Here is a 27,467-nt window from a genome sequence, read left to right as displayed (position 1 = left end):
GAAGATGGAAAGCGAGAGTGAGGAGAGTGTAGAAGGTGGAGATGAATCGGACGGTGAGGTAGAACACGGGCAGAAATCTAGTGCAAAGGCGGTGGTTGCAGCATCGAGAAACGGTCGTCGCGCTTCCGCTCCAGCTCGTGAGATTTTGGCCCACTCAGGGGTTGCTACACCGACACCTGAGCGGACGAGACGAAACAGTCGAAGGAAGACCATTCATGGTTCGTTCGACACTACCAGTCTCGAAGGTCGCGCCAAAGGAGAGTCCCGAAGAGGCAAGAGGTGATTTCACATTCCTTACATATCTTTTTTTCTTTCCTTCATTTTTTATTCTTGTTTCCCACGGAATCACCGACGGAACCTCTCCTTCCAATTATGCTGGACACAACATACCTGGCGGAATCGTAATCAGGAGATACTACGTCTCTATATTAATTCCTCTGCTTTCTTCTTCTTTTTATTATATTCCTTTCTTATTTTGTTTAATACACCGTCAGGCTATCGGTTGAGTGGACTATCCATACCAAAGGATTCAATTCCTCTTCTCAATCTATGTCTAAAAGAAAAGGGCTCGTCTAAAATAAAGTCGTTTTTAATACTATTTGTTGTTTCTCAATTGTCGATATGCATTTTCAAGGCGTTCTTGCTTTCATGGACTTCGCTTTGGTCTTTTGGTAACTGTTGAGAAGACTGTAAAATAATAATGCATCTGCTTCTTTTACTAGAAGGGGCGAATTTTTCCTGGTGTGCCCGTTTTGCCGGCTTGTGCGTTGTTTATGTTGTAAATTTTTTAGCGAAACTTCAATTCAACGTTCGGCGTCGAATCGAATCTTTCGTCAGAGCTACATACAACTTTCAAGAACCCCAGCCGACCATTGGATTTCCGACATCCTGCCAATCGGGAATGGCAGCCCCGCTATCTTTCTTACGGCCGTCGGCCTTGAGGGCCCTCGAACGACTTCCATTGGGTTCCGCCTCAAGACCGATATCGATACCGAGCCGTCGATGTCTCGCGACCTTCGCCCCGCGGCCTCATCGATTTGGCCCCACTACCACCACCACCACTACCTCGGGCTTCGCCCCACTTTATCAACGACGAAGTTATAGCGATTCGAAATCTGGAGAATCCGAACTTACGGAGGGGTCAGTTACGGAGGAGGCGTCAAAGACAGCTGAGATCATGGGAGACGAAGGAGTTAATGTGGAGGAGTTTGGGACACCTGCCAGCGAGGTAATCTTATGAACCCTCGATGACAGCTCGAAAAGTACATATTTTTGAGAATTTCAAGGTTCTGATATTGATCAATTGGGTGGTGTTATATATATAAATATAGATCTTCAAGCGGGAAAATGACGTCGAGAACGCACCAGAAATCGTCAAAGAAGAACTCAGCAAACCCACGACATCCCTCCTGTCTGCCGAAACAACAGCCATGCTATTCCCTCCGGATGCCCTGAACGAATTCTCCAATCCGACCCCAAAAGTCGTCGTTCCACCTTACAGACCTGCAATTCCTCTCCTACCGATCCCAGCGCTGCATAGCATTCACCATAGAGACCATCCGCTATTACGACAATTAACTCCATGTTTCATGAAGCATGGAGAACTCGCGACCGCCCAGGCAACGGTACAAAAGATTCTTCAAATCCTTCGTACAAAGCCTGCACCCAGAGAAGGGAAATACCCGCTTGTCCCCAACGCACCGGATCTTTCATTACTCCCCGGAGATCCCGTGGCATATCTACAAACAGCAATTGATTCTATAGCTCCATTGTTTAAACTCAAGAGTACTCGTGGATCCGGAGGCAGTGTTAACCAAGTACCTGTCCCCTTGCCAGTCAAGACAAGGAGGAGGAAGGCCTTACAATGGATGTTACAAGCTGCTGACGGAAAGAAGAGGATGAAGAGTTTACCGGAGAGGTTCGCGGAGGAAGTTGAGAGTGTGGTTTTAGGGACTAGCAGCTGTTGGGATAAACGGTTGGCGGTGCATAAGCTTTGCGTGACGAATCGAGCGAATGTATCTGATACGGGAGGGAAGAAGAAGAAGAGGATGGGGAGGTAATTTAGAGTGATAATGATGGTCGTTGGACAGGGGGTTAACGTTCCCTCTTGTATATTATAATATGGCTTTTTATATCGCCATTGCCAAAGTTGGATTCGAGGCTATGTCATGAAGGGGTCGTTGCTTTTGTACATACGTATGAATCTGAAATTGAAGACCGCCTCTATCTAATCATCTATTCCGCTCTCGCTTAATGTTGATAAAGGGCATACTGATATTAGTAACAGTGGACGACATAGCAACAAAGGCAGAATGCGAGATATAAGAGTAGCAGCTGTGTAGTCAGGCGCAGTTGGTAGCCATGGTAGTCTACTACTATACTCTCAGGTCCATTACTACTCAGGTCCAGCTGTACAGTACTCAAGCACTTATAAGTCTCTGCTTCCCAGTTGTCTACTATATCTAGGTACTTAAGTATATACGTCTTCAATATTCAAACAGCTTCATCATTACCATCCAGTTATCCCATAACTAAGAACCATTCCAATGAACACTAACTCCCCAATGTCATTTCTGGAACTACCACGTGAACTCCGAGACGAGATATATCAACTTGTCCTTCTCCACGGCTTTAATCCTCGACGATATGGCCAAAGGGGACATGAACGCACTCGCGGTCGAAGATTATCATCACCACCCAATTTTAGCAGTCTTTCGATTTTGAGGCTTAACAAGCAAATCCATGATGAAGCGTCTTGGGTTTTCTATACTCAAATGGTTTTCCCTATTCGGATTGTGGCGAAATGGTCGGATCGTGAGTTTGATAACTGTGATGTTGAATATACGGCTCCGTGGGAGGTAATCCATTATCAGTATAGGAAGGGGTGAGTGTCTTTCCATCTTCTCATTCTTCTTCTGGTTCTTTTTCTTCTTCCTCCATATGTACTTACACATCGGTCTGGCATGTTAAAAGAAAGACGTATATATATACGCATATGGACGATGTACTAAATTGTTTATAGGAGATATTACTACACCCCCTCTATCAGACGCTATATATCTTATATGTCATCTGGCTTCAATCTTTGCGCCCCACGAGAAACCTGCCCCCGAGGCAGACGTTTCCCTTCGCCTGAATATAGCCATCTCATCCGTAAAATCCAGATCAACCTTGACGTCCAATTCTCTTTCTATGATCAACTCAAATTCTTTCCAGATTCTCCAGTACAGCAGGGTCCAAGACCTGACTGTACAAAGATCCTCCTATTCGCCTGCCAAAGACTTGAGGATTCGCTCGACGGCCCGTTGCGACAATATATCCCTGGAGGTGAAATAAACGTCACAGTGAGAGGAGATGGGGACGCTATATGCCTGCAGGGACTCCAGACACACGAAGGTGGTTTTGCTACAAAAGATCTTCAACGTGCTAGGAATTGCGCCTTTAGGGAGGTGATTCAGACAACTTATCCGCTTATGAATTGTTTGTGGAAGCCTGAGGTGAATTGGGTGACCCGTATTGAAACGGATTCTCCGAACTTGGTGGAGGAGGTTATTGAGGAGTGTACTCGTGAATGGAGGGGCAGGGAGGATTGGAGAAGGAGGATTCTGGTTTTACCTTCCCCGAAGTTTGGAAAGATTTATTGGGTGGTTATTGGTGGGCGGTTGATGCTGGCGTAGGGTTTGGGGGGGGGTATATGTGCAGACAGGAGTTCTCTTTATTGCAAGTACTTTTCTTCGGGTTAACGTTTGGGGAGATGGTAAGGACTGGGCCATAGGGAGTTTACTATTCTAATCTCGAGATCGATATCTCAGGTCTCTGGAACGCCTTTCTATGGCTTTTAGACTTGGTTAATAGGCTCAACTAGGTTTAATTGATTAGTGTGATCAAGTACCTATAAGTTTACAATTAGATGGTGGACCAGACTACCAATATTATAATTACAATATGACGCACCGTGCGAGTGGTGTATATATTGTCGCCCGTGATAACGAGTTCCAAGTGGTATCAGCTTTGCCTAATATTACAAGACGATACCTCGCAGAACAATGGCCACTATCGGGTACAAATGTTAAAACCGAACCTAAGATTATAGAATCCTGCGGTATTATAATATTGCAATAGCTCAGTATTACAAGACGGAAATGCAGCCGCCTAGTCGTGTATGCTGATAACATTACCCACAAGACCGGACCATGCAATGACCAAAAGAAGAACCGACATCGCCTTGAACACCCTTTTTTTGTTCTTTTAAGAAGATGAACTATAAATCCAAAAGTAACACCTACAAACCCAAGATCCAACCCCCACCTCTTATATCCGCCCCCCCAAATCTTCACAATCTAGGCTTCGTGGGTAACCGTCACGCCCCCTCCACGAGTGCCAAAATACCACAATGAACACTCCCAGTATCCTGCATAATCTTCCCAACCGCATTCCTAACCTCCTCACTAGCCAACAAATCTTCACCAGAAGACTCCACAATCTTCCTCTCACCGGTCTTCTGACTCCCATCCATCTCGTAAACCGCGCCGTCTGTACCCCTCACAAACGCAATGTAATGATAATCCACCTCCGCCTCAGCATCAGGAGCTTCAGTCTCCCCAGCCTCAGCAGCCTCCTTATGCGCAGCCGCCAAACTCGGTGATTTAATCAACAACTCAGCTCTAGCATAAGGATCCAACGGTTTAGCTTCCTCCAATAACGCCGCGAGGTTCGAGCCCGGTAAGAGGTGTTTTTCGGCTACAGCGCCGTTTAGGACGGAGTGGAGGAGTGCCATTAGACCGCAGGCGTTTTTGATGGTTTGTTTGATGTAGAGGACTGGGCCGTCGGCTTTGGCTTCGGCGTATAGATGGTTGTTTTGCTTTGTTGGGTCATCGCTGGTTGGGTAGATTAGGATTAGAGCGTGGGCGGGGCGTGGGATGAAGGAGAGAAGGGATTCTTCGGTTAGGGAGTAGACGTCGGTGAAGGAGAGGGCGGGGGAGAGGCCGAGTTTGAGAGCAAGGGAGTTGAAGGTATCTGGGTCTGATTTGGGGGGAGGTTTTGGAGGTGGTTAGTAAAATAGTCCTTGTTATTTCTTTGGTGGGTAGACGCGTGGAGGGGTAGAAGTGGGATGACATGACATACTGGATTCAAGAGGAATGAAGGCGACACGTTTGATTTCAGACATCGTGAAGGTGATTATTGTCTATTTGACTGAGATGGCTTCTTTAAAGGTGTAGATTATTGTTACGGTGGTTGTTCGATCGATGATGTTTTTTCTTGAAGCCGGTTGGAGTTTGGCGCTGGTGGAGCTTTGGAGGGAGCTATGGTATAGCTCCGGTTTATATAAAACCCCGGCATTTCTGCCATTTAGGATTACTCCCAACACGGAATGCGTACAATCCACCACCAAACTAGGATTCCACTAGGCTGGGAGTCATTCGTCTTATGCTTCTGGCCATTAGGAATAAAACTAATATAATGTTATTGCGCTTTTGGAGCTGTTCTGTAAAGGGAGGACCCACAAAACTAGGCTTGGGCCGGGGAGAGAGAGGATTCATCCTTGACTTCGTTACTCATACATACATCTCTTTCTAAATTATCAAAATACACAATTATGTAATTCCAGCTTCTCAAATCCTAAATTAACAAAATAGGAGCCCCGGACAATAGCATTACAGCATGCTTTAACCCCAAGTACCACCACCTCCACCTCTTCCTTGTCTTCTTTGTGCCGATAATCTCCAGTCGTCTCCGTCGGAGAACCTATTGTACAATGGTTGAATCTTCTCGTTCCTCTTCCTCTTACTCAACCTATCCGTTGGCGCGACTCTAAAGAATCTGGGGGCCGCATCAACAAGCCACTATAACAAGAATTTACATCAGTATTAATTCCGGTAGAAGAAGTTTAGGGGATGATTTGAGAAAACATACCTTCGGTTCAATGGCCGTCGTACAGTGCATGTACTCCTTCGTCGTCAGCACCAATTCGTGATAAATAACATGCTCCGCAGGCTTTCCAAACAGCGCCGAACTGGGATGCATATAAACCGGCGTCCCCTCCGTCAAAGTCTTGTACCCTTCAGTTGGATCCTTCCGTGCCGCGTGCTTGAAGAATCCAGTACAAAGCGCCTGTCGCACCTTCATAGTATTCCTTCCGCAACTAATGATTCGGTTGTTGTACCTCTCCATGATAGAGACTAATTGCTGTCGAACATCCTGGGCGCGACGCATGGAACGGGCTTGGATAAAGTTTTCAAAACACCATGGACTCGAAAAGTTGTTTTGTTTCCAGGAGGTATAGACATTTAAGAACGTCAGATGGTCACCGTGAGGGTCATGGAATTTGGCTTTCTTCTGGTCGGCCTGTTGTTGTTTCTCCTTCGGTCTGTAGAACACAGTTTGAACTTGTAACATCGCTACGATCGTGAGCATCTCATCGGAGCAGCCCATATCCACAGATGCAATCAAAACCTTGCTGAGACCCGGGTCCATGGGGAAATCTGCCATCTTTCTTCCAAGACGGGTGAGCAGTCCTTCATCATCTAGGGCTCCAAGGCCGTAGAGTTCTTCCAAAGCGTTCAACATGGTATTTGTTGGCGGGGGGTCCATAAAGTCGAAATGTAACAGATCGTTGATACCCATGGCCTTCAACATTAGAATCGTATGGGCAAGATTCTGACGCTGAATTTCAGGAATCGAGGACGGAAGCATTTCACTCTGGAAGGCAGCTTCGGTGTACAACCTATAACACTTTCCAGGACCTGTACGACCAGCACGACCAGCTCTTTGCTTGGCTTGTGCCTGAGAAATTGGGGTCACAACGAGAGAGTCCATTCCCAACTTTGGATCGAATGCGTTCTGCTTGACAAAACCGGGATCGATGACGAAATAGATTTGATCAATTGTAATTGAAGTTTCGGCAATATTTGTAGCGATGACGACTTTTCTGCTGCCAGGTGGTGCAGGCTCAAAAATTTTACTCTGCATCTCGGAAGGTAGGGCGGAATAGACGGGAAGAATGATGAGCTCGGGTACGGCTGGTCCAAGGGCTTTCATACGCTCGTAAAGAATCTCACATGCCGTGTCAATTTCTTCTTGACCTGTCAAGAACACCAAGATATCACCAGGTGGTTCCGACAAATGGATTTGCATAACGGTAATCAAGGCAGCGTCAAGATAATCCGATTCCGGTTCCTTGGTGTACAAAATCTCCACGGGGAAAGTACGACCAGGGATCGAGAAAATCGGACACTCATTGAAGTAGTGGGAGAATTTCTCGGCATCAAGCGTAGCAGATGTTACGATGATCTTCAGATCCTGCCGCCTTTTGACGGTTTCTATGGATTTGTTGTTAGCTTGCAGCTCAAATCAGAAGAGGAGAATCAGAATACATACTCTTTAAAAGTCCGAAGAGAACATCAGTGGCGATCGTTCTCTCGTGGGCCTCGTCCAACATGATCACGGAGTACCTCTTCAAATCAGGGTCCAGCAAGATCTCTCTCTGAAGCATACCGTCTGTCATGTATTTAATTTTGGTTTCCGGGCTTGTGCAGTCCTCAAAACGGATGGTATATCCAACTTCCTGGCCGAGCTTACATCCCACCTCCTCAGCTACACGTTTTGCGACGGACATGGCCGCCACACGTCTAGGTTGGGTACAACCGATGATACCGCGATCTCCAAACCCTGCTTCAGCAAGATACTGTGTCATCTGTGTCGTTTTTCCAGACCCAGTATCACCGACGACAATGAGAATCTGGTTGTCGTGAACCGCCTCGATAACTTTGTCTCTAAGCTTAAACACAGGGAGCGATTCCCTCTGTTCCTTTATAGACAGCGATGTTCGCTTTCCGTAGCTCTCGTTCTTGCCCATTGCAACCCGCTTCCATTCTGGCACATCACCAGCCTTGGAAACTTGATTCCGGATGTCAGTGGCGAATTGTCGCTCACCAGCCATAGGGTCGTTCCACTGGGCCTGAAGGTCGATGTTTTGGGCAGCTTCGGACGCCGCATCCTGCTGTTGCTGTTGTCGTAATTCCCTTCTTTCCTTTGCCAAAGTAGTTCCAGACATGGCAGCACGGTTCATTGATCCATCGGGCGCCTTGACCACACGAATAGGAGACAATTCCAAACTTTGTTTCGTCTGTCCCGCAAGGAAAGGCGGTTCGTCTTCTCGAACTTCAATATCAACGTCTTCTTCCAACTCTCCGCCGTTTTCAACCTCATCGTTGACGACATCGATATCAGGGTAATCCTTCGCGCTGAGTGCACCGGACGCAATAAGTTGTTTGATCTCCCATCTCTCTGGAGACGTTAATCTTTTCTTGTTCTTCCCCTTGTTATCATCATCATCTTCAAATACCGGGACTTCCTCGTGCGCTCCAAACCTTCCGGATAACTTAGATGTGTTCGCGCCGGTCCCTATTCTCTTCCCTGGGATCAAATCTCTCCCAGTTTCCTGGTCTACCTCTTTCATTGATAACCCGATTCGAGTACCTTCAATCGATATAACCTTCACTTTCACCGGCTGGCCTCGCGATAATAAGTCTGAAGGATGGTTAACCCGCCCTTGATTCTGTATCGCAGAAATGTGGACTAGGCCATCAACCTTCCCCTTCACACCCCTCAGGTTGACAAAGGCGCCAAAGTCCTTGACCCCCGACACAACACCGTCATAGATTTTGAACATAGTTGGCGCATCATCTAATTCCTTAGCAGGCGGCCGCTTGAATTCCTCATCATCGCCATAATCATCTTGTCGTCTGCCCCTTCTCTCCTTATCGCGGCCTCCATTCCTTCCATATCGGTCGTAGTCGCCATCTCTCCTCTTCGGACTTCGATCTCTCCCACCGCCATATCCCGGACTCCGATCCCGACTTCGCCTTCTGCTCTTCCCATACCTCCCATCTCTATCCTCTCTTATTGGGCTCGGACTTCTCGTCCTCTTTCTATTCCTCTCTGCCCGAACCTTCCCTTCCAAGCTTTCCAACAAGGCTAGCGTATCATCAATCGCATCTGGTTCCTCCTTATTTTTCGCGCCCTTTTCGCCGGCATCCTTCTCCGCCTTTTCGTATTCAGCCTTCCACGGCGCGTCATCGACATCAGGCAATGCTAGACCTTTGAACACCCTCGACTTCTTTTCCAAATCTTCGAATGCAGATAGCCCACCCATATCTTCATCTTCGTCTTCAACTTGCTTTTTCTTCCCTTTGTTCTTGTGCCGTGGGTGCATCGTTAGAATCAACCGGTCGATAGATTCCGCCAGCGAGTTCGGGAAGTCGACGCCCATGGATGTAAGGTGGGACTTGAAGTCGGAGAGTGATTTGGAGTCATTATGGAGGTTTATGATGAATTCCGCGAGAGTCTTGTCATTTCTGTGATGTTCTGTTAGTAAAGCATGCTTTTGGGAACCTTAGATAGAAAGAGAAACAGGTCTGATTGTGAAGACACGTACATGCCCAAGTGATTCGTTAGCTCCGTGGTAATTTTCGAGACGAGCGAGAGCAGCTCAAGGCTTTGTAAGTCCTCGAGACTCATATTGATATCGTATCGAATACCGAACTTCAGAAGCAGGGCGATTGTCGAAGGATTGTTGAAAGAAGTTCGTGAACCTTCTTTTCCTCGAGTTGGTGAGTCGCAAAAGGATGCCTCTTCGTTCTTTCTTCTTTGGCCCGAACGCCAAGACATCGAAACGCGAGAACTGCAACCACAACACATTCGCCACTCGTCAAGCTTACCCTTGTCATGTTCTAAGCTTGCATACTTTCCACGTTCTCCTTCCTTCCGTACCCGGTGACGAGGGCTTCAAAGCTTCAATTGCCAGGGCTTTTTGTTCGTTTCCCCCATCATGCCCGTCGAGTTTTTGGGTCAGGTCTTTTCTGAGGGCGCTTCATCCGTTCCGTACTTACCGACGATACTACGGGTCTTACCATGGGCTGTCTTAATCTACATTCTCCGTTGGTTCTTCGGTGGGGAGACGAATAAGGTTGAACGTGTAATGCATGGGAAGGTCGTGATGGTTACTGTAAGTCTTCTTTTTAGTTTATTTTCGATATATTCATCAATCAGGATTTCATGCTATGCTTCAAGCTACAGGGTTCTTGTAACTAATATGATTAAACAAATATATTAGGGCGGTACATCCGGCCTCGGTGCAGCAATAGTACACGACTTAGCCTCCAAAGGCGCCCAAATCGTCCTCTTGGTTCGTTCAACCCAAGACTACTGGTTAATAGACTACATCTCCGACCTTCGAAAAAAATACTCAAACAACCTAATCTACGCCGAAGAATGCGACCTCTCATCCCTCCACAGCATACGTCTATTCTGTACAAAATGGCTAGACAACGCCCCGCCCCGAAGGCTAGACAGTATTGTTCTCGCAGCCGGTGTCATGGCTCCGCCGTTTTCAGCTAGAACGGTGACAAAGGATGGGGTGGAGGCTCATTGGGGGGTTAATTACCTTGCCTACTATCATTTTTTGACATTGATGATGCCTGCGTTGAAGGTTCAGCCACCGGATAGGGATGTTAGGATTTTAGTTTCTACTTGTGCGGCTTATATACTTGGAGAGTTGGATCTTAACGATCCGGAGTTTTTGGAGAGGAGGTACCCCGGCAGAAGGCCTTGGTTGATCTATGGAGCGGCAAAGATTGCGGTAATGGCTTTGGTGGCGGAGGTTCAAAAGCAGTTCGATGAGTATAAGAGACCTGATGGAATGCCGACCAACGTGAAGATTTGGTGCGTGGATCCGGGGATTATGAGGAGTCCTGGGACTAGAAGGTGGTTATCTTTGGGGAGTGTGGTTGGATTGTTGGGGTATTTGGTTACATGGCCGCTTTGGTGGGTGGTCTTGAAGTCGACGGATGAAGGTGCGCAGGGTTTTTTTGCGGGATTGTATGATCCCGAATTTGGGAAGGGGAAAGGAGGGGCATTGATTAGGGAGTGTAAGGTTTCGCCGTACGTATTTCTTCCCCTTCTTCCCACGTTGTAGTGGTTATGAGAGAGGTAGTGCTAATACGCTTTTAGATATCGAAAGCCTGAGATTGAGTCTGAGATCCTCGGGCAGCAGCTGTTCGAGGTATCAAAAGCACAAGTTGCTAAGATAGAGAAAGCGGCAGCACTTGAGAGGGCCAAGCAGAAGAAGAAGGATGAAGAAGCAGAGGCAAAGGCAGCCAAAGAGTCTAAATCAAAAGAGAAAGATGTGACACCGAAGCCGAAGAGCCAAAAATATTGCGGCAAGAAGGTCGCATTCAGTGACGAAACTGATACGATAACCGCAGAGGCTTCCGCGACAGATACACCAAAGTCGACAAACAAGAGGCGGACAAAAAAGACATGACACCAAATTAATGAATATGCCTTTGTCTTTTGCAATTATCTGATTTTCACAGCCTCAACTAGCACTGAGGACTACCAACATAGAGTCGATATTCTTAATGATTCACCCAACCAACATCTCATACATAACATATCTATGATCGGCCAGGGATTGTGATTAAGCAGAATTCTACGGTTAGTGGAAAGAATATATACAACTCCAATCGCACATTCGCCACCAACTATAATGCACTGACCGGAGATATAACCCGTTATTGCATCTCCCCGGACAAGCTTCTAGAAGGAAGAAGGATCTACCGCGTGTTTATTAGGCTGTCTTAACTGATGGAGGTCCAACAAGACAAAGTCTCCGATTTGAGAGTTCCAGTTGCCAGTCATTATATCCCATGCATACACATACAGCCCATTGACCCTTCCATCACATACTATACCCATCAAGCATGCAAGCCTTTTGTTGGAAAACCAACCAACAGAATTGAAATCCAAGGGAAATCCAAGAAATCCAAGAAAAACGTGTATACCTTGCCTTTGCATACCCACCTCAGAGCTCAAACCCTCCAGAAATCGACGGAACCGAACAGCGGCAGGCCAGATATATGTATAACGACACAGACCATATACCCCACCGTATCGCCGAAGTTGGAACTGCAGCCTGGAGCTCTCGGTTATCGATATCAATTAGAATTGTTATTTTGAAGTATTCCTTTTTTTTGTGGGGTTCATGTGCGAACACGGGCTGATGGGAAGATGCAATCCCGTAACAGCGACCGCATTCAGGTGGAACAAACGAAGATCGTGGGTGATTGGTTGGATGTTCACTGTTCTTTATTCGCTGGAGCTTTTGATTCTTGTTTGAAAGATGCCGGAGATGGGATAGTTCAGGAACGGTAAGATTTTAGCTTTTATCTCTCCCTTCCTTTCGAATTCTTTTGTGAACCTTGAATCTTTCTTTTTTTCGTTGTGGGTGTGGTGAAAGTTGAAGAGGGAAAAAAGAGACGAACAAAAAAGGTAATTTCAAAGTTGAGTCGTTATTTAAAAAGTTACTCGAAAAGGCAATAATTCTAGAGTTTACCCGTTTAAAAGTCAGTACATTTGTATATCTTTAGTAATTAAGATTTTTTCTGTTAACCAAGAATTCCTCCTTAAGCTTTCGAACCCGGGATAGTATTATAATTAGAGAGACATTTTAGCATTGTCGCGAGTACTTTAGAGTACCTGGAAGGACTTGTCTCATGAACCAATCAATAGATGAACTTCAAGTCGAAATTTTCCCCCCATAAAAGTTAGAGTACAGTGCATGATAATAACTACAATCAACAAGACCGATGCCAACGAGGAAATCGATGGTGACTTCATACAGATTTATATAATGAGTGTACCTCCATCGTAATTTAATTTTAATCGAAGCGGGCAAGAATGCTAGCGCTAGCGTCCCGCTTTCATATGCAGATAGAACGAGCATTCCAGTCTGATATCTGTTTGAACGAATGGTATTTTATAACACCCACAACTCGAACATTCTATGCAAAATCAATATCATTGTGCATACATCGATGATTTTGATCGATACTATGACCTAGGTAAGTACTTATTTAGTAGTCAATGACTCCATTCAAAATTAAATCGAAACTAAGATGAACGATATTAATCCTGATCTGGCATACGATACGAATTGTTAGTCAATTCGCCAAGCTGTCCTATCCACATACCCACATCGCCTGTTTTTCGCTAAAGGATTTTACATGACGTGCGGGTCCTCTTACCCTTGTCATAGACAAGCAGACCTAAAAAGTAGGCCAGGGTGGTAGAGGGGGACAGAAGGCAAAGCGAGGTTCAAGGCTCCAATCAGAGCAGCTGCAAACGAACGCCTGGTGGGGAACGGGATACGTACGAGACCTGCTCTGTATTGTCAAAGCAGGTTCGCATGAATGAATGTCGATTTCGGCCCTCGCTTGCATAACTCGTTAGCTCGCTTTTCTATCCTTATTTTTTTAAAAAATATTTTTTCTATTTCTATTGTGGGGTGTTAGTCCATAAAGGAAAATATTTTGAGAAAAGATGTTTCATGAACGTTGGAATGGGGTTTTAGAGATGAGTATTTATGTCTTCCTGTGGGAAGATTGGCTGGGATGCATTGTTTAACTTTGTGAAAGGACATGGGTATGAGCTCGAGCTCACCAAGCTTGACTTGAGGTTTGCAAGTCCGATCAACTGGAAAAGTCATGAACAGGCTTTGGTTGCCGTTCTGAGTGGTTTTTGGATGTCATGAGCCTCTCTCGCTTGATTTCGATCCGTTCAGCATTTTCGGATGAACAATTGAGGGGTTAACATACAATTTGAAGAGCCTAAGTATATAAGTAAGTAACTATAAGCATGTGTAAAACATGAGATCAATCTGGTGGGAACGTGACAGTCGTGATATACATGAGTACTTACTGGAAGTCGGTATCATCGATCATCGCACAATCGGTATCACAGGCCAGCGCCAACTCGAGTAGGACTAGCCAGCTGTATCCGTAAATTTTAAAATGCAGGGCTGGCAGGCAGGTTGTCCGGCACATGAATGCGCCCATCAGATAATAATAATTGATTGTCGTTCATGCTGTGCTTGTAGTATTTTAGGAATAAGGATCGTACAGTGGTGCTGCAGGCAAAAAAGAATGGCGTGGTGGAGCGACGTGCGCCTAACCGCTAAGAACTACCGTTTCGAAGGCTCCACCACCCAGTCCCAGACAGACAGACCCAGACAGATCGGGTTTTTTCTCTTCCTTGGAATTGGAATCGAGGGAATGCCAATTGAACAAATCAATCTTTTGGGCTTTTCTAGTTTCTCCCTCCGTCCTTTTTGTTTTAATTTTTCTTTTCTTTTCAGTTCTTGTACCTCGCCTCTGTTCTTAGACTTGAATTTCGGATGGCTGTCATCTGATATCGATATTATATCGAAACATCGACCAAACATACTACTTCACACCGACAGACGCACATACAAACATACAGCTGCAGCAAATTGCCGGCTAGCTATCTCATCTCATCGCATTGCAGCAGGTTCGCCGAGTCTGCTTCCTGTCGACCGAATAATCTGACTCGCTCACCCTTTAAAGTTCAAAAATCAACTGCAATTGCATGCATCGTTACCGTCCGTGCATGCAATACATCGCATTCGAAGAAGTAAGTCAGTTAGCTGGTATAGCATATCCCCAGCCTTGCTACGAGTATAGGATCTATCGACATGTATCTTCAAACTCGTTTCAGATTTTCACTATCGAAAAGTACTTTTTCCATGCAAATTTATATTATTATTTCGTTTTATATCTTTTATTATCTTGTATGATTGTCGTTTTTTATTTTATTTGACTGTTAATTTCATTTCGTTTTACTAAACGTTCGCGCGCGGTGTTAACCTGTTTGGACAGATCCACACATCACACAGATATTCACATAGTACTTACATCCTGAGTGCATGCATGATATGATCTGATATGATATGATATGCCGCAAGCATTAACGGCGAATTGGAAAGAGCGACTTGTCCTAATAACGCTAAATATTATCATCCTTTAGCCTGCTCGGTCGCCCGTGTCGAGTCTTGACTCGGGTTCTTCTTCTTCTCCTGAATTACTTCTTCAACAGGCCAGGCACTACCTATTTTTCAGGCCTTGATCAATTGAGCTCGGACGGGTCTCTGGAAGGGATAGGCTTTTGAATCCAAAACTCCAGCCACTCATCTTTCTACGATCCTTAAAAAGTCTCTCCTGCATATATTTTCCGTTCGGCCCCGATCTAGCGATTGAGTTTGACTTCCTGGCGCTCGGACCAATTGCAACTTGCAGCTTCACTTCGAATTCAAAGCTCCCCGACGCCGTAGTTCCGAATAACCCAAAATCCAACTTCACGAACTCAAAAAAACTGAAAAATATCGGGGTAAAATCCACATCGGGAAATAAAAGAATATGCTCTTCTAGGGAATTCTATCAAACTTCGGTCTCTCGTTTATATACTTTCCAACAAGTTTCCAAAGTTCTTCTTCCGTCAGGAACATACTGTTTCTTCTTCTGCTTCTCTGGTTGGTCTTCACAGACACACACGCAGGTACTTACATACCAGCTGAACAAATTAGAGGACGGCAGGGGGGGAAGGGACCTCCAAATCTCTAACATCGCCATTTCCGGCCGCCACCCACGTTTCTAGACCTGATCGCTTATCTCCCGTTTACGGATCTGACCTTTTCTTTTGCTCCCGCCGCAAAGAGGTGTCGGCATACGACATTATTCTGTTGGTGTTTCGCTGTATTTGGTGTGTGTGCCTACATTCTTCAGGCAGGCGGTTTGTGTAGACTGCTCACACCAAAACCCGCACGAGTCCGCCCGTCCCTCTCCGAAGTTACTATCCGTCGAAGAATTAGGTTACTATACTCTCGAGTGACAAGGAAAGTCAAAAAAAGTCAAAAAAGTCAAAAAAAGTCAAAGAGTGAGAGGAGTCAAAAAGTATATCGCTGTACCGTGCAAGAGGAAGCGAACAGCCAGGGGCAGGATCATCCATCCACCCACCTTACGGTTCCACCTGCATTACTCGAACTATCCCCAGAAAAGCTTGAAGCACCGCGCAAGGAGACCTCAAAACAGTGATTTTGAAGGTTTAACCCAAAGGGAAAAGCATTGAATTTCCCACCCAAGGAAAAAAGAAAAGAAAAAGAAAAACCAAAAAGTTAGCAATTCCACGGCTTTGGGTGTTCCAGACTGAGGTGTGGGGGCTCGTGGTGTCCCCCTCTCAAATGAAGTCTTTAAGATGGGCGACATGCCAGTTGATCCAGAGCCGGGTTCTTTTTCAACTTCATCTTTTAATGGTTCCCATTTTTATCCTCCAACAATCCTAATCGACATGTCACGACTAGGCGGGCCCAATCCGACAACTGCGTCCCTTACGAGGGAGCAGCTCAAAATTGTTAGAATAATAGCATTATGCAGTTCTGCGATCACGCTCATTGCTTCGGCAATTGTGTTACACTGGTTTGTGCGGATGAAGCGGAATTTCAGGCGGCAGTATGTTTCTTCCAATATTCCACTTTTTTTTCAAAAATAAAAAAAAATGCATTGGGGCGCAAGGGGGAACTTTCCGCTGATAGACTCTGGGGATTAGGCTTATCATGATACTTATCATCTGCGACACATGGAAATCACTTTGGAGTTTCGTTTTCCCAGCGGTCGCCCTCGCCAATTCGACTGTTGCAACTACTAGTAATTTTTGTCAAGCATCCGGATTTTTCTTTGCCTTTGGGATTGAAACTGCGGGTATGCAGCCCTATGCGATATCGTTTTTCACGTAGTACGAAACTGACAAGTTTTAATTGGACACCTAGATTTCTGCATCCTGTTTATTGCAATCCATGCTGCAATCAGCATCTTTCTTCCACGGACAGGGCCTCAGGGAAAATCTGGCCTGTATCAATATCGACACACCGTCTATGCGATACTCATACTACTACCTATCACTATGGCTGCCTTGGCTTTCACGAACAAGGCACCCGCATATGTAGCGCAAACTACGTGGTGCTACTTGCCAGTACGCATAAACTTTTTCCAAAAATTTGGATTACCTTTTGACGATCCTAACATTTTGGTTTTATCTGTTACTGTTTTTAGGTTCGACCGTTCTGGTACCGTCTCGCCCTGGCCTGGATCCCTCGATACATTATCATGTTATCCATCACTGGGCTTTATCTCGCCATCTATATTTACGTCAAAGTGACCTTCCGAGCTTATCGTGCTCGATTTAGGACATCAGAGTTCGATACCGATGCTACTCAGCCTTCTCAACTCGATTCGAGTCAAACAGTTACCGACAGGCGTGGTTCAGTGTTAAGTGTATTCGGGGCTACATTTAAACTCCCTGGAGTCGGGAAGGGCGCCGAGAAAGTAAGAGAGGCCGACGTTGGCATCGATCCAATTGTCACAGAGGTTAGGAGGCTATCCGAAACAGCAAACGACGACATTGAAGAGATTGAAGGGACAAGCCGAATAATCGATCTCGAAAAGGGCCAACCCTCTACATCCCGCCGCGCTGAAGACGACTCTGCAGATGAAGGTCGAAATGGTGCTGGTAGTGATAGTACACAAGACTCAACATCTCGAATGGTCAGGCGGGAACTCGACACCAGCCACCCTTCCACCGCAGCCACTTCAGACTCCGAAGAAGAGCTCCGAAAAAGGCAGTACGCTATCCAACGCCAGCTCCGGTTCTTATTCATTTACCCTTGCGTCTACGTTCTCATCTGGTTGATACCGCTTGTCAATCACTCGTTACAGTATTTCGAGCGGTTTGCGGAACGGCCTTCGTTCCCCTTAGTTTGTATATCGGCGATCGCTATTCCGATCCAAGGGGCTATCGATTGTCTTCTCTTCTCACTCCGCGAGAAGCCCTGGCGACTGGTTAAGAAACAAACGAAACAGCCTTTTTTCTCTTGGATGTTGGGACGACATTGGGAGGAGCCGAGTAATGAGGATTTGAATATCGAGGCTATGACAGAAGGACAACGACATGCTTATCTGAGGAGGGAAAGAGAGAAACAAGAGAACGAAGTTGCGAGACAAGAGAGGGCTGAAAAGAAGAAGAATAAATTAAGGATGGGACGAAAGAACTCAATGACCTGGTGGGATACCTTCGAGCGGGCGAATATTAGTGGAGTTGCCGTTTCAAGGCAGAGTTCGAGACAAGAAGGAGATGCTGGAAGGAGCTCTTTGGCTGTGCCAGCCACGCCCGGAGCTATCTTTGGAGCTGACGGGAAGGCTCCGACGCGAAATAGCAGCTTTAGCAGCTTCAGATCCCTTGGAAGGCAAAGGTCTAGAAGCGTCGGTGATCTCTGGAAGAATTTCAGCTTTTCAGACCTGGGTAGGCAAGGGTCTATCGGTGGAAATAATAGAAAACAGAGTACTGCGGTTGTGGAAACTTCAGGTGCAATCGGTGCAATTGAGGAGGAGCAAAATGATTCGAAAACCACCAGCGAAGACGAAGGAAAGGGTGGAAGCTCATCGTCTGAAGGGGAGCAGCCAACCAGTGATATTTCAGCCAATTCAACGGCTCCATTGGTGGATCGGATCGAGCCAGCTGAAGGCTTGATGATGAAGGGTTTACCGCTGTACCCGCCAAGTGCGAGGAGGAGGTAAATAAGTGTCTTTCTCTCTTGAAGTTATCCTCCATTCCTTAGAATTGCATTTCGGAGTTTTCAATGTTTCCACGTTCCACTTGCTTTTTTAATTGGTATTGCTTTTATTCTGTTGTTTTCATTTGGATACCCCGGGATTTCTTCTTCTTCTTATTCTCTTCGATCCAGGCCTTTCGGTTCCGATAGGTCCTCTTCTTTTCGTTCTTTTCTCCGTGTACCCAGGCCTCTTGCTTGAAGTACTCACCAGCCGCAAGATTACAGGATAGATTAAGAATCCTTTCGAGTCTTTGTCTTCAGCCTAGACTTCCCCGGCATCTTATCGATATACTTTTTTTTAATCTTTTTTTCTCTCATGCATAGAAATTGCTTATTTGTTTATTTTTTTCTTTGGCGCGGCGTTCTTCTTCCTGGGGGATATATATTGCATACTGTTCTGGAGTATTCGCGGAGTTATTCCTTTTATTGTCTTTTATTTTTATTTTTTTGAATTGGATCAAACGTACACGCATACATCTTGTACCAGGTGGCCAGCCCTCCCCCCCATACTCTTGGACGTTATAATTATTTACGACCGACATGATACATCTACCATAACTTTACCTCGATCGAATCAACAAAAGTCTTTTGGTCTTACAACTATATTCTTCGTACGTCGTGGTTCTTTTTATGACGAATTCCGGGGGGTTCTTTGTTGCTTTCGATTTTCAAAATATATTTACAGATTTAGACATCTGGATGTGCTTGTAATTTTTTATTTTTTATGGAAATATTTTGTAACATATCATCGGATATTTAGTGGAGACTCGAGGCACATAGGGCTTTAATTTTGTTCTTTCGTGACGTTACATTGTCTCAAGTTACATTAGTTATAAGAAATGTTAATATTATCAAAGTCCCTTCAAGTGCTTCATTTCTATTGCTTTAACCATGTGCAATCTTTTGAAGAAGATGGCGATTTGCATGCCCAGTGATTCAACAAAAATACAAACTCCGCAAGCTATAAAGTTATTTTTGCGAAAGTAATCATTCTTTCCACTCCTCTCTTTCCGGAAACTTCATGCTACTTATCAAACAATAATGAGGCTCATAAGTTTTACAACATTGATGCCATTTCTTCTCCTCCGCAGCCAATATCTCGTCACCAGCGCCCCATGCTCCGCTTTCCGTTGCAGCAATTGCGATGGCACGGTGGAGGTTGATTATCTCTGGTGAAGGTAGTGGAATACCTTCCCTGGCTTTGAAATATACCAAATGCGGGTACATTTCCCATCCATATGTTGGAACCGGGTAACATCCTTCTGCTAGATGGGCTTCGAAACATTGACAGTAAAGCTTGTAGGTTGCGTCTGTTTGAAGGGGTGTGGTGGGTTTGCTTTCTGTTTTCTTTTGGAATATTTTTTCGAAGTGTGGGTTTTCGGTTGGTGGCGGAGATTTTTGGTCTTCTTTTTCGTCGTCTGAGTCGGTGTAGGGGTCTAGCCAGGCTTTGAGGTCGTGGATTCCGGTTGTGATGTTTGGGGTTGTTAGGATGGCGTTTTGGGGGGTGGCAAGGACGGGGGTTAGGTGGGTGTGGAAGGTTGGGGTGTAGAGGGTTAGGAGGAACCAGAGGAGTTGATCTTCGTGGGGGTGGTCCTGGGGCGGGTTAGTTTAAAGAATATACATATACATTTATATTTGAATGGTAGAGCTGCGGATAATGGAGAGAGGCAGCTTACATCATGAAGTTCCTTGGTGGTATCTACTTTTCCCATTGGGAATATCGTACAGCAGGATAGTTCGGCATCCTCAACTTTTGTAGAAGCTGTAGAATCCCATGTCGAGGAAGCTTCTTGGGAGCCGGCAGTAGCAGCAGTAGCATTTGATTTAGTGCTCTGTCGGATTTGTTCTCTTCTTGCGTCGTTGCGTTCTCCTTCGATGATGCATTTTTTGAGGAGCAGGAGATAGTCATCTGATCGCATTCTTTTCCAGTGGATTGGGGTTTTACGACCTAAGACGTCTTCTTTACCGTCTCTTCGTAGGATCTTTAAAGGTGTTATTGGTTAGTTATATATCACTATTTGGTACAGGGTGGATGTGGCGGGTGCTTACGACCCTAGCTAGTGGTTTGAGTCCTTCATGCTGGTTCTCGATAGATGTGTATTCGTACATCGGAGAGATTTTATGGAGGCGGCGGACTATGGCGATGGTGAAGTTAGCCCTCCTGAACAACGAACAAGTTATGGCAGTTTAACGACTGAGGATATACTGACATCTCATGTAAATATATTTGAAGAAGTCATCCGTCATTGAGACTAATCGTGAATACCCACTATCGGATAAACATCTCCCTACCCATCCCTCCGGTACGAACAATGACTCTCTAGACTTTTCTACCAATTGGCCCAAACTCGTAATGACAGTAACCTCTTTTCTTGAGTAGATGGTCATAAGACAAATCATAGCCGCCATATTTACCTTTCCTTCAGTGGAAGGACATTCCTCAAACATCTTACTCAAAAATGTAGCACGATTGTACTCTACCTTTTCTCCGGTCCAAACACCTCTAACATAAGGTGAAATAAAGTCTCGTTCGCCCTTTGTTGGGTTCGGATCGTGGACACCGTAAAACATTGGCTCCGAAGCCGTAAAATTCCCGGGTTTGAGAGCATTCATAGATTGTAGTTGCGGCAAATATTTGTTTTGGACTTTATGAAATTCTTTTAGCCAAATTGTGGCGAATTCTATGAGATCGTGGCAGTGGAAGACGTAGTATTTGTCGGAGGGGATAGATAATTTGATGGTTAGGCCGAAGGGGGTGTCGACGGAGGAGGGGGGTGGATGGTGGATGCGGCCGTAGGGAAACCGGATATTACCATCTGTGAGGGATTGAAGCCAAGCTTCGCAGATGGGGAGGTTGAAATCGTTTGGTAGGGTTTCTGAGTGGAATATTTTGATACCTTTGTCCGGAGAGGGTTTGGGGAGGATGGGATGGGGGATATCTTGACCCCATGGTGCTGGCGGATCTTCTTTCTTAGACTTCTTGGGTTTGTGGGTTTCTTTGATTTGAGAAAGATATTCTCGTTCGCATGAGAGGAGGGAGTCTTCATCATGAGAAGAAGAGGAGGAGGAAGAAGAGCCTTTTTTAAGTTTTAATTGCCGATGTTGCTGTTGCCCTTGTGGGGGAGGTCGTGGGATTGTTTGTGGAATGAAAGGACGGATTTGAGAGGAACCTTTGGATGCTGTGGGAATAAGTGATGGTAGAGTATTATTTGGCGGTAGATGGCCTTTGGAAGGCTTGGGGAGAGTGTCACTGGGGTTTGATGGCTTATCTCGGATACAGGGAACAGGAGGGTCGAATTCTCCCTCTTTCTAAGAGGGTTTGACCGGTGCCCCCAGTAATTTTTGTCCCCCGATCGTGAGGTCTTGATTCCCATCTTGACTAGACGCCTTTGAGCTTCCCATGTCGTGTTTTTCTTGAATATTTTCTTGAGGTTTTGATGGAGAGGGTCGTGGTGGTAGTGGTGGTGATGATGATGATGATGATGATGATGATGATGATGATGATGATGATGATGATGAGATAGCCGGTATCTTATTTTCAATATTCGAGTCTAGTGTTTGGGCGGGTTTGGAAGGAGGAATATTCTTCTTCTCTTTGCCCATATGGCGCTTGGGGATTGGTTGGCTGCTAGACTACTCGTGATATCATTGTCTTGGTCATTGGCGCGCTTCTCGGGTTGATGGGGGCTCGTAAGCTCTTCTCTTTCAGTATTTTGAAGCAGGGATTGCATATTTGGGACGGTCCAACGTCCTCTGAAGTAATATGGATCGTGATCATTGAACCGATCTCGATCTCGGGCTCGAGGGTAGGATTCGTGCTTTGGTTTATGCATCTTTGGGGATGCCCTTGAAGGTGAGGGATTGAACAAAGTTCTAATAAACTGATATAGGTTTGTTAGTATTATTGCTAGATCGATAGGAAATGATTTCTTATGAAGGAATAATGGAGGCGAGAAATTTACCTAGTAATACGCAGTTGAAGGGTTATTGAAGATTCTGAAGATCCGTTCGGTTCAAGGTGAGCTGCGAGAAGTTGATTGATTGGTCGGCCAAGGATTCATTTTTGACCTGACGCGATTTCGTAGCTACTGATATGTGGTGTTGGATGTAGTCTTGGAACTATGATTTAAAGTATACATTAAAACATAAGCCTATATGTATATATCAAGGCTAGACTCATGGAAGGTTAACGGTTGTCATCCTGTTATGCATGGGAGTTGGTTCAGCACCCGTCTAAACAACTAGACTAGGGAGTTGGTAAAACTCAAGTTTAGGTTATCTATTTGACAGAAACATCCTCAATTTGAACAAAAGTATCGATTTTAAAGCTATGTAAAATGCATAGCCCTTGAAGTTGCTTCCTATCTACAGATTGAAGACTAGTACGTTGGCATGTATGTGGGTGGTCAAGGTGTTAGTTTTCATATCTCCCCCGAATGATCTTTTCGACTAGAGTACTCGGCACTAGAATATATATAATCCTAGAGTGCTAGCAACCATAATCTGCATTCACTACATTATATATATGATAGTAGCTTATATATATTAATGGAATTGAAAGTAATAAAATATCAATTCTACTTCAACTTTAAATGTCGAAGCAATCAAGGGATTAGTTCTAAGTCGTTTATTTAGACACAAATTTATAAGCGGGGAGCTATAAGTTAACAGAACCAAGACTGCCTTGCGACCGGTAAGTCTACCGCTACATTCCTCAATCCAAATCACTTCAAATGCGCCGGTTATCATCGGTATCGAACCAATATCAATACCAATATTTTTGAGTCGAAAGTAGCTAAATTAGTATACGTCTTGGCAGCACAAAATGCAACATGGCGGGGCATCTAAACTGCGTTGGATGTCGTTGTTATCGATAACCACCCCACATAGAAGTGTTGTGTCGGCAGACTCAAAATTTGTTAGTCACATTCCTTCTGCAGAGTCACACAGCCAGTTGGTTGGATCAAATAGCTACTAAAGTGACCAATCGCCCAAGTCTGCCCCAGCAAACCGTTACCCCTTCCTTTTCCCTTACATCGCTATTCACCCACCCCAATTGGCTGGTATCTACCAAACCTCCGTCACGATCAGGAGACTACCGATTCTTTTACGGCCTCATCGGCCAAATCTCCGCTCTGCAGTTCGAATACCACGTCCCCATTTGCTATTAATCGCAAATATGTCGACCCCAAAGGCTTCGGATCTTGTTGGTATGCTGATGCGAACGGTCTGAATGATGTATGCTTGGAATTGAGCTGACAATAGATTTTAGATAGCTCTCCTTCGACTCCCAATTACCCTGGGGTCGCCCCATCTGGGGAAGATGCTCTAGCTGAAGCATCAAAGCCGAAGACAGCAAAGCAGTGTCAGTAGCTTTGGCTTACCCCCACAGATGATAACATGGCTGTAATCTTACCTGTAAATTTATACAAATATAGTGGCGGCCGAGGCCAAGAAAGCCGAAAAGGCGAAGAAATTCCTCGAAAAGAAAGCCAAGTCGGAAGCTCTCGCTCAAGCATCGCAACCAAAAGCTAAGAAGGAGAAGAAAGAGGAGGCTCCAGTTGAGGAATACGTCGAAGAGACTCCGGCAGGGCAGAAGAAGAGTATGGATCATTCTTAGCTCTCCTGAGACGGTTTGCGATACTAATTGGAATCTTGAAATAGTCCTGAAACCTCTTGGCAAAGCGTACGACCCGATCGCCGTTGAATCCGCATGGAATGCATGGTGGGAACAGGAAGGCTTCTTCAAGCCTGAAATGAAGGCGGATGGAAAGCCGAAGGATGAAGGTGTTTTCGTCATTACAGCTCCACCACCCAACGTTACTGGTGCCCTCCATATTGGACACGCATTGGCCGTATCGCTCCAAGATGTTCTTGTTCGATGGTAGGGAGGTCTATACTGGTGGTGATTGTATGTGTTCCTGAATGCTAATTTTCGCATTTAGGAATCGTATGCAAGGAAAGACTGTTCTTTTCCTACCGGGTTGCGATCACGCTGGTATTTCGACACAAAATGTCATTGAAAACCGGTTATGGAGACAGAACAAGCAGACCAGATATGATGTTGGTCGAGAGAAGCTCGTAAAATTGATTTGGGAGTGGAAAGAGGAGTATGTTTAAGTTTGCGAAAAAAAGTCTCTGGCTTCAGGACTGACAAGGTTGGAATCATAGGTACCACGCCAAGATCAACAAGTCCTTCCGGGCTATGGGTGCTTCCTTCGATTGGTCTCGCGAGGCATTTACTATGCAAGATTCTTTCCAGAACGCTGTTGCCGATACTTTCACCAGACTCCACGACGAGGGCGTTATTTACCGAGGTCATAAACTTGTCAACTGGTGCCACAAACTCAACACTTCTTTATCCAATCTAGAAGTTGACAATAAGCAGCTGAACGGCCGGACGCTATTGACCGTTCCTGGATATGATAAGAAGGTCGAATTTGGTGTCATTATCCATTTCAAATACCCCATTGTCGCTAGCGATGAGTTCCTGGAAGTTGCGACAACACGTATTGAGACCATGCTGGGTGATAGCGCCATCGCCGTCAATCCAAATGATCCGAGATACAAACATCTTATCGGCAAACGTGCTAAACATCCATTCATCCCCGACAGAATCATGCCAATTGTCGCCGATGATTATGTCGATGTTGACTTTGGTACCGGTGCTGTCAAGATTACTCCTGCTCACGATTTCAACGATTATGCACTTGGCAAGAGACATAGCCTCGAGTTTATCAATATCCTGAACGATGACGGAACCATGAATGAGAACGCTGGACCTTATCAAGGAATGAAGAGATTCGACGTCCGATACAAGATTCAAACCGACCTCAAGGAGCTAGGATTGTACGTTGAGACCAAAGACAATCCGATGCAAATTCCACTTTGCGAGAAATCTAAGGATGTTATTGAGCCACTTCTCAAGCCGCAATGGTGGATGAAGATGAGTGATATGGCTCAGGCTGCAATCGACCACGTTAAAGCTGGAGAAGTCAAGATTAAGCCTCAAACCTCAGAGAACGACTACTACAGATGGTTAGAAGGAATCCAGGACTGGTGTTTGTCTCGACAACTCTGGTGGGGACATCAACCCCCAGCTTACCACATCCAATTTGAGGGGGAGACTTCGTATATTGATGATGCAGACCACTGGGTTGTTGCTGTAACTCGGGAAGATGCAGAGAAGAAAGCCGCTGAGAAATACCCTGAGCGGAAGTTTACTCTTGAACAGGATCCGGATGTCCTTGACACATGGTTTTCGTCGGGTCAATGGCCCTACTTCACTATGGGCTACCCGGACAGAACTGATGATCTTAAGTACTTCTACCCCAGTTCGCTCATGGAAACTGGTTGGGATATTCTCTTCTTTTGGGTTGCTCGTATGATCATGCTTGGAGTCAAACTTATGGGTGGCGTTCCCTTTAACGAAGTGTACTGCCACGGTCTCATTCGTGACTCTGAGGGCCGAAAGATGTCTAAGTCTCTTGGTAACGTCATTGACCCACTTGATGTTATCCGAGGTATCTCCCTTAAAGGACTACATGATAAGCTTGAAGGTGGAAATCTGGACCCTAAGGAAGTTGCCACTGCTACCAAATATCAGAAGACCGCCTTTCCCCAGGGTATCCCCCAGTGTGGTGCTGACGCATTGAGATTTACTTTGATATCCTATACTACTGGAAGTAAGCCAGCCCTTTTGTCACTATAATTACCACATGGTACTGACCAAGCGACCTAGGTTTGGATATCAATACTGAAATCAACGTCTTCCACGGTTATCGAAAGTTTTGTAACAAGATCTTCCAGGCGACCAAGTTCGTCCTCGGAAACCTTGATGAAAACTTCACGCCTCAGAAGACCGTCCTTTCTGGCAAAGAGACCTTGGCTGAGAAGTGGATCTTGCATAAACTTAACCATACCGCTAAGATTGTCAATGAGACATTACAGTCGAAAGACTTCTTCAAGGCAACAGACGCTGTTTACCAATACTGGTATAGCAACCTTTGTGATGTCTACATCGTAAGTGAATTTTCGCCACATATAATTCTTAAGAGAAATCTAACGTATTTTAATAGGAAAACTCCAAAGCTTTGATCCAAGATGGAACCCCAGAAGTTCGGGAGTCTGCTAAACAAACTCTTTATACCGCCATTGAGGGTGCGCTACTTCTGATCCATCCATTCATGCCATTCATTTCCGAGGAACTTTGGCAACGTCTCGCTCGCCGCCCAGGCGACTCTACCCCATCGATCACCATCGCCAAGTACCCGGTTTTCACCGAAGAACTTCACGACCTTGAGAGCGAGCGTGCTTACGAGCTTGTCTTGGATGTTTCTCGAGGTGTCAGAAGCTTGATGGCTGAGTACATGATTAAAGATGAGGGTCAACTATTCGTCCAAGTCGATGATAAGGAAAGCCTTTCCATTGTCGAGGAAAACCACACTAGCATCAAGACTCTCTCCGGAAAGGGTGTCAATGCCCTTGATATCGTCTCCATTGGCGGTGAAACACCGAAGGGATGTGTTGCTCTGCGTGTTAACGCAAGTGCCGTTGTGTACTTGAGTGTCAAGGGACGTGTTGACTTTGACCAGGAAATTCAAAAGGCACAACAGAAGCTCGATAAGGCTAAGGATGGACTGACGAAGCAGGAGAAGTTGTTGAGTGATAAGAACTATTTGAGCAAGGCTAATAAGGCTACACAAGAGGCCGATGCCAAGAAGTCGGAGGAGTTTAAGGCGCAGATTGGAACTTATGAGGAGAGCATTCGGGCTTTTGAACGGTTGAAGTTGGAGTAAAGAAGGGGTTGGAATACTACCTTATATTTGAGAATTCGGGGTTGTTTTAGAGGCCGTTGTATCTATTGTGGATGAGGCATTGTGATATGAGGGGGCGTGGTTCTCATTTCCATTTTTTAACTCTTCGATCGATGCGCTTATTATTTTCCAAG

The 27,467-nt window shown here is 45.4% G+C and overlaps 10 protein-coding genes across 10 annotated transcripts; 7 read left to right on the top strand and 3 right to left on the bottom strand.

Annotated features, from left to right (window-relative positions):
- Window positions 1-4: 4 nt before the first annotated feature.
- On the top strand, window positions 5-283 carry AOL_s00006g427 (uncharacterized protein; the record flags this gene model as incomplete). Its single annotated transcript, XM_011119736.1, has 1 exon — window positions 5-283. The coding sequence occupies one exon, from the start codon at window positions 5-7 to the stop codon at window positions 281-283; it is 279 nt and encodes a 92-aa protein (XP_011118038.1).
- Window positions 284-901: 618 nt separating this feature from the next.
- On the top strand, window positions 902-2,060 carry AOL_s00006g426 (uncharacterized protein; the record flags this gene model as incomplete). The annotated part of the gene is made up of 2 exons (XM_011119735.1): window positions 902-1,228; window positions 1,332-2,060. The coding sequence occupies 2 exons, from the start codon at window positions 902-904 to the stop codon at window positions 2,058-2,060; spliced, it is 1,056 nt and encodes a 351-aa protein (XP_011118037.1).
- A 504-nt stretch (window positions 2,061-2,564) lies between these two features.
- On the top strand, window positions 2,565-2,888 carry AOL_s00006g425 (uncharacterized protein; the record flags this gene model as incomplete). The annotated part of the gene is made up of 1 exon (XM_011119734.1): window positions 2,565-2,888. One exon carries the CDS (start codon window positions 2,565-2,567, stop codon window positions 2,886-2,888), a length of 324 nt encoding a protein of 107 aa, XP_011118036.1.
- A 177-nt stretch (window positions 2,889-3,065) lies between these two features.
- Window positions 3,066-3,677, top strand: AOL_s00006g424 (uncharacterized protein; the record flags this gene model as incomplete). Its single annotated transcript, XM_011119733.1, has 1 exon — window positions 3,066-3,677. One exon carries the CDS (start codon window positions 3,066-3,068, stop codon window positions 3,675-3,677), a length of 612 nt encoding a protein of 203 aa, XP_011118035.1.
- A 683-nt stretch (window positions 3,678-4,360) lies between these two features.
- On the bottom strand, window positions 4,361-5,167 carry AOL_s00006g423 (uncharacterized protein; the record flags this gene model as incomplete). The annotated part of the gene is made up of 2 exons (XM_011119732.1): window positions 4,361-5,022; window positions 5,125-5,167. The coding sequence occupies 2 exons, from the start codon at window positions 5,165-5,167 to the stop codon at window positions 4,361-4,363; spliced, it is 705 nt and encodes a 234-aa protein (XP_011118034.1).
- A 499-nt stretch (window positions 5,168-5,666) lies between these two features.
- Window positions 5,667-9,519, bottom strand: AOL_s00006g422 (uncharacterized protein; the record flags this gene model as incomplete). The annotated part of the gene is made up of 4 exons (XM_011119731.1): window positions 5,667-5,843; window positions 5,914-7,319; window positions 7,378-9,356; window positions 9,437-9,519. The coding sequence occupies 4 exons, from the start codon at window positions 9,517-9,519 to the stop codon at window positions 5,667-5,669; spliced, it is 3,645 nt and encodes a 1,214-aa protein (XP_011118033.1).
- Window positions 9,520-9,829: 310 nt separating this feature from the next.
- Window positions 9,830-11,323, top strand: AOL_s00006g421 (uncharacterized protein; the record flags this gene model as incomplete). The annotated part of the gene is made up of 3 exons (XM_011119730.1): window positions 9,830-10,006; window positions 10,115-10,941; window positions 11,011-11,323. 3 exons carry the CDS (start codon window positions 9,830-9,832, stop codon window positions 11,321-11,323), a joined length of 1,317 nt encoding a protein of 438 aa, XP_011118032.1.
- Window positions 11,324-16,200: 4,877 nt separating this feature from the next.
- On the top strand, window positions 16,201-18,482 carry AOL_s00006g420 (uncharacterized protein; the record flags this gene model as incomplete). Its single annotated transcript, XM_011119729.1, has 4 exons — window positions 16,201-16,361; window positions 16,459-16,610; window positions 16,679-16,881; window positions 16,962-18,482. The coding sequence occupies 4 exons, from the start codon at window positions 16,201-16,203 to the stop codon at window positions 18,480-18,482; spliced, it is 2,037 nt and encodes a 678-aa protein (XP_011118031.1).
- A 1,022-nt stretch (window positions 18,483-19,504) lies between these two features.
- AOL_s00006g419 (uncharacterized protein) lies at window positions 19,505-21,130 on the bottom strand (the record flags this gene model as incomplete). The annotated part of the gene is made up of 4 exons (XM_011119728.1): window positions 19,505-20,110; window positions 20,194-20,499; window positions 20,567-20,652; window positions 20,728-21,130. The coding sequence occupies 4 exons, from the start codon at window positions 21,128-21,130 to the stop codon at window positions 19,505-19,507; spliced, it is 1,401 nt and encodes a 466-aa protein (XP_011118030.1).
- A 2,566-nt stretch (window positions 21,131-23,696) lies between these two features.
- AOL_s00006g418 (uncharacterized protein) lies at window positions 23,697-27,315 on the top strand (the record flags this gene model as incomplete). Its single annotated transcript, XM_011119727.1, has 8 exons — window positions 23,697-23,727; window positions 23,790-23,882; window positions 23,956-24,120; window positions 24,182-24,401; window positions 24,463-24,627; window positions 24,689-26,202; window positions 26,259-26,539; window positions 26,596-27,315. The coding sequence occupies 8 exons, from the start codon at window positions 23,697-23,699 to the stop codon at window positions 27,313-27,315; spliced, it is 3,189 nt and encodes a 1,062-aa protein (XP_011118029.1).
- Between the last annotated feature and the right edge of the window lie 152 nt (window positions 27,316-27,467).

This window comes from Orbilia oligospora (assembly GCF_000225545.1).
Source record: "Orbilia oligospora ATCC 24927 unplaced genomic scaffold scaffold00006, whole genome shotgun sequence".
NCBI lineage: Eukaryota > Fungi > Ascomycota > Orbiliomycetes > Orbiliales > Orbiliaceae > Orbilia > Orbilia oligospora.
This window is presented reverse-complemented; position numbering and strand designations above follow the sequence as displayed.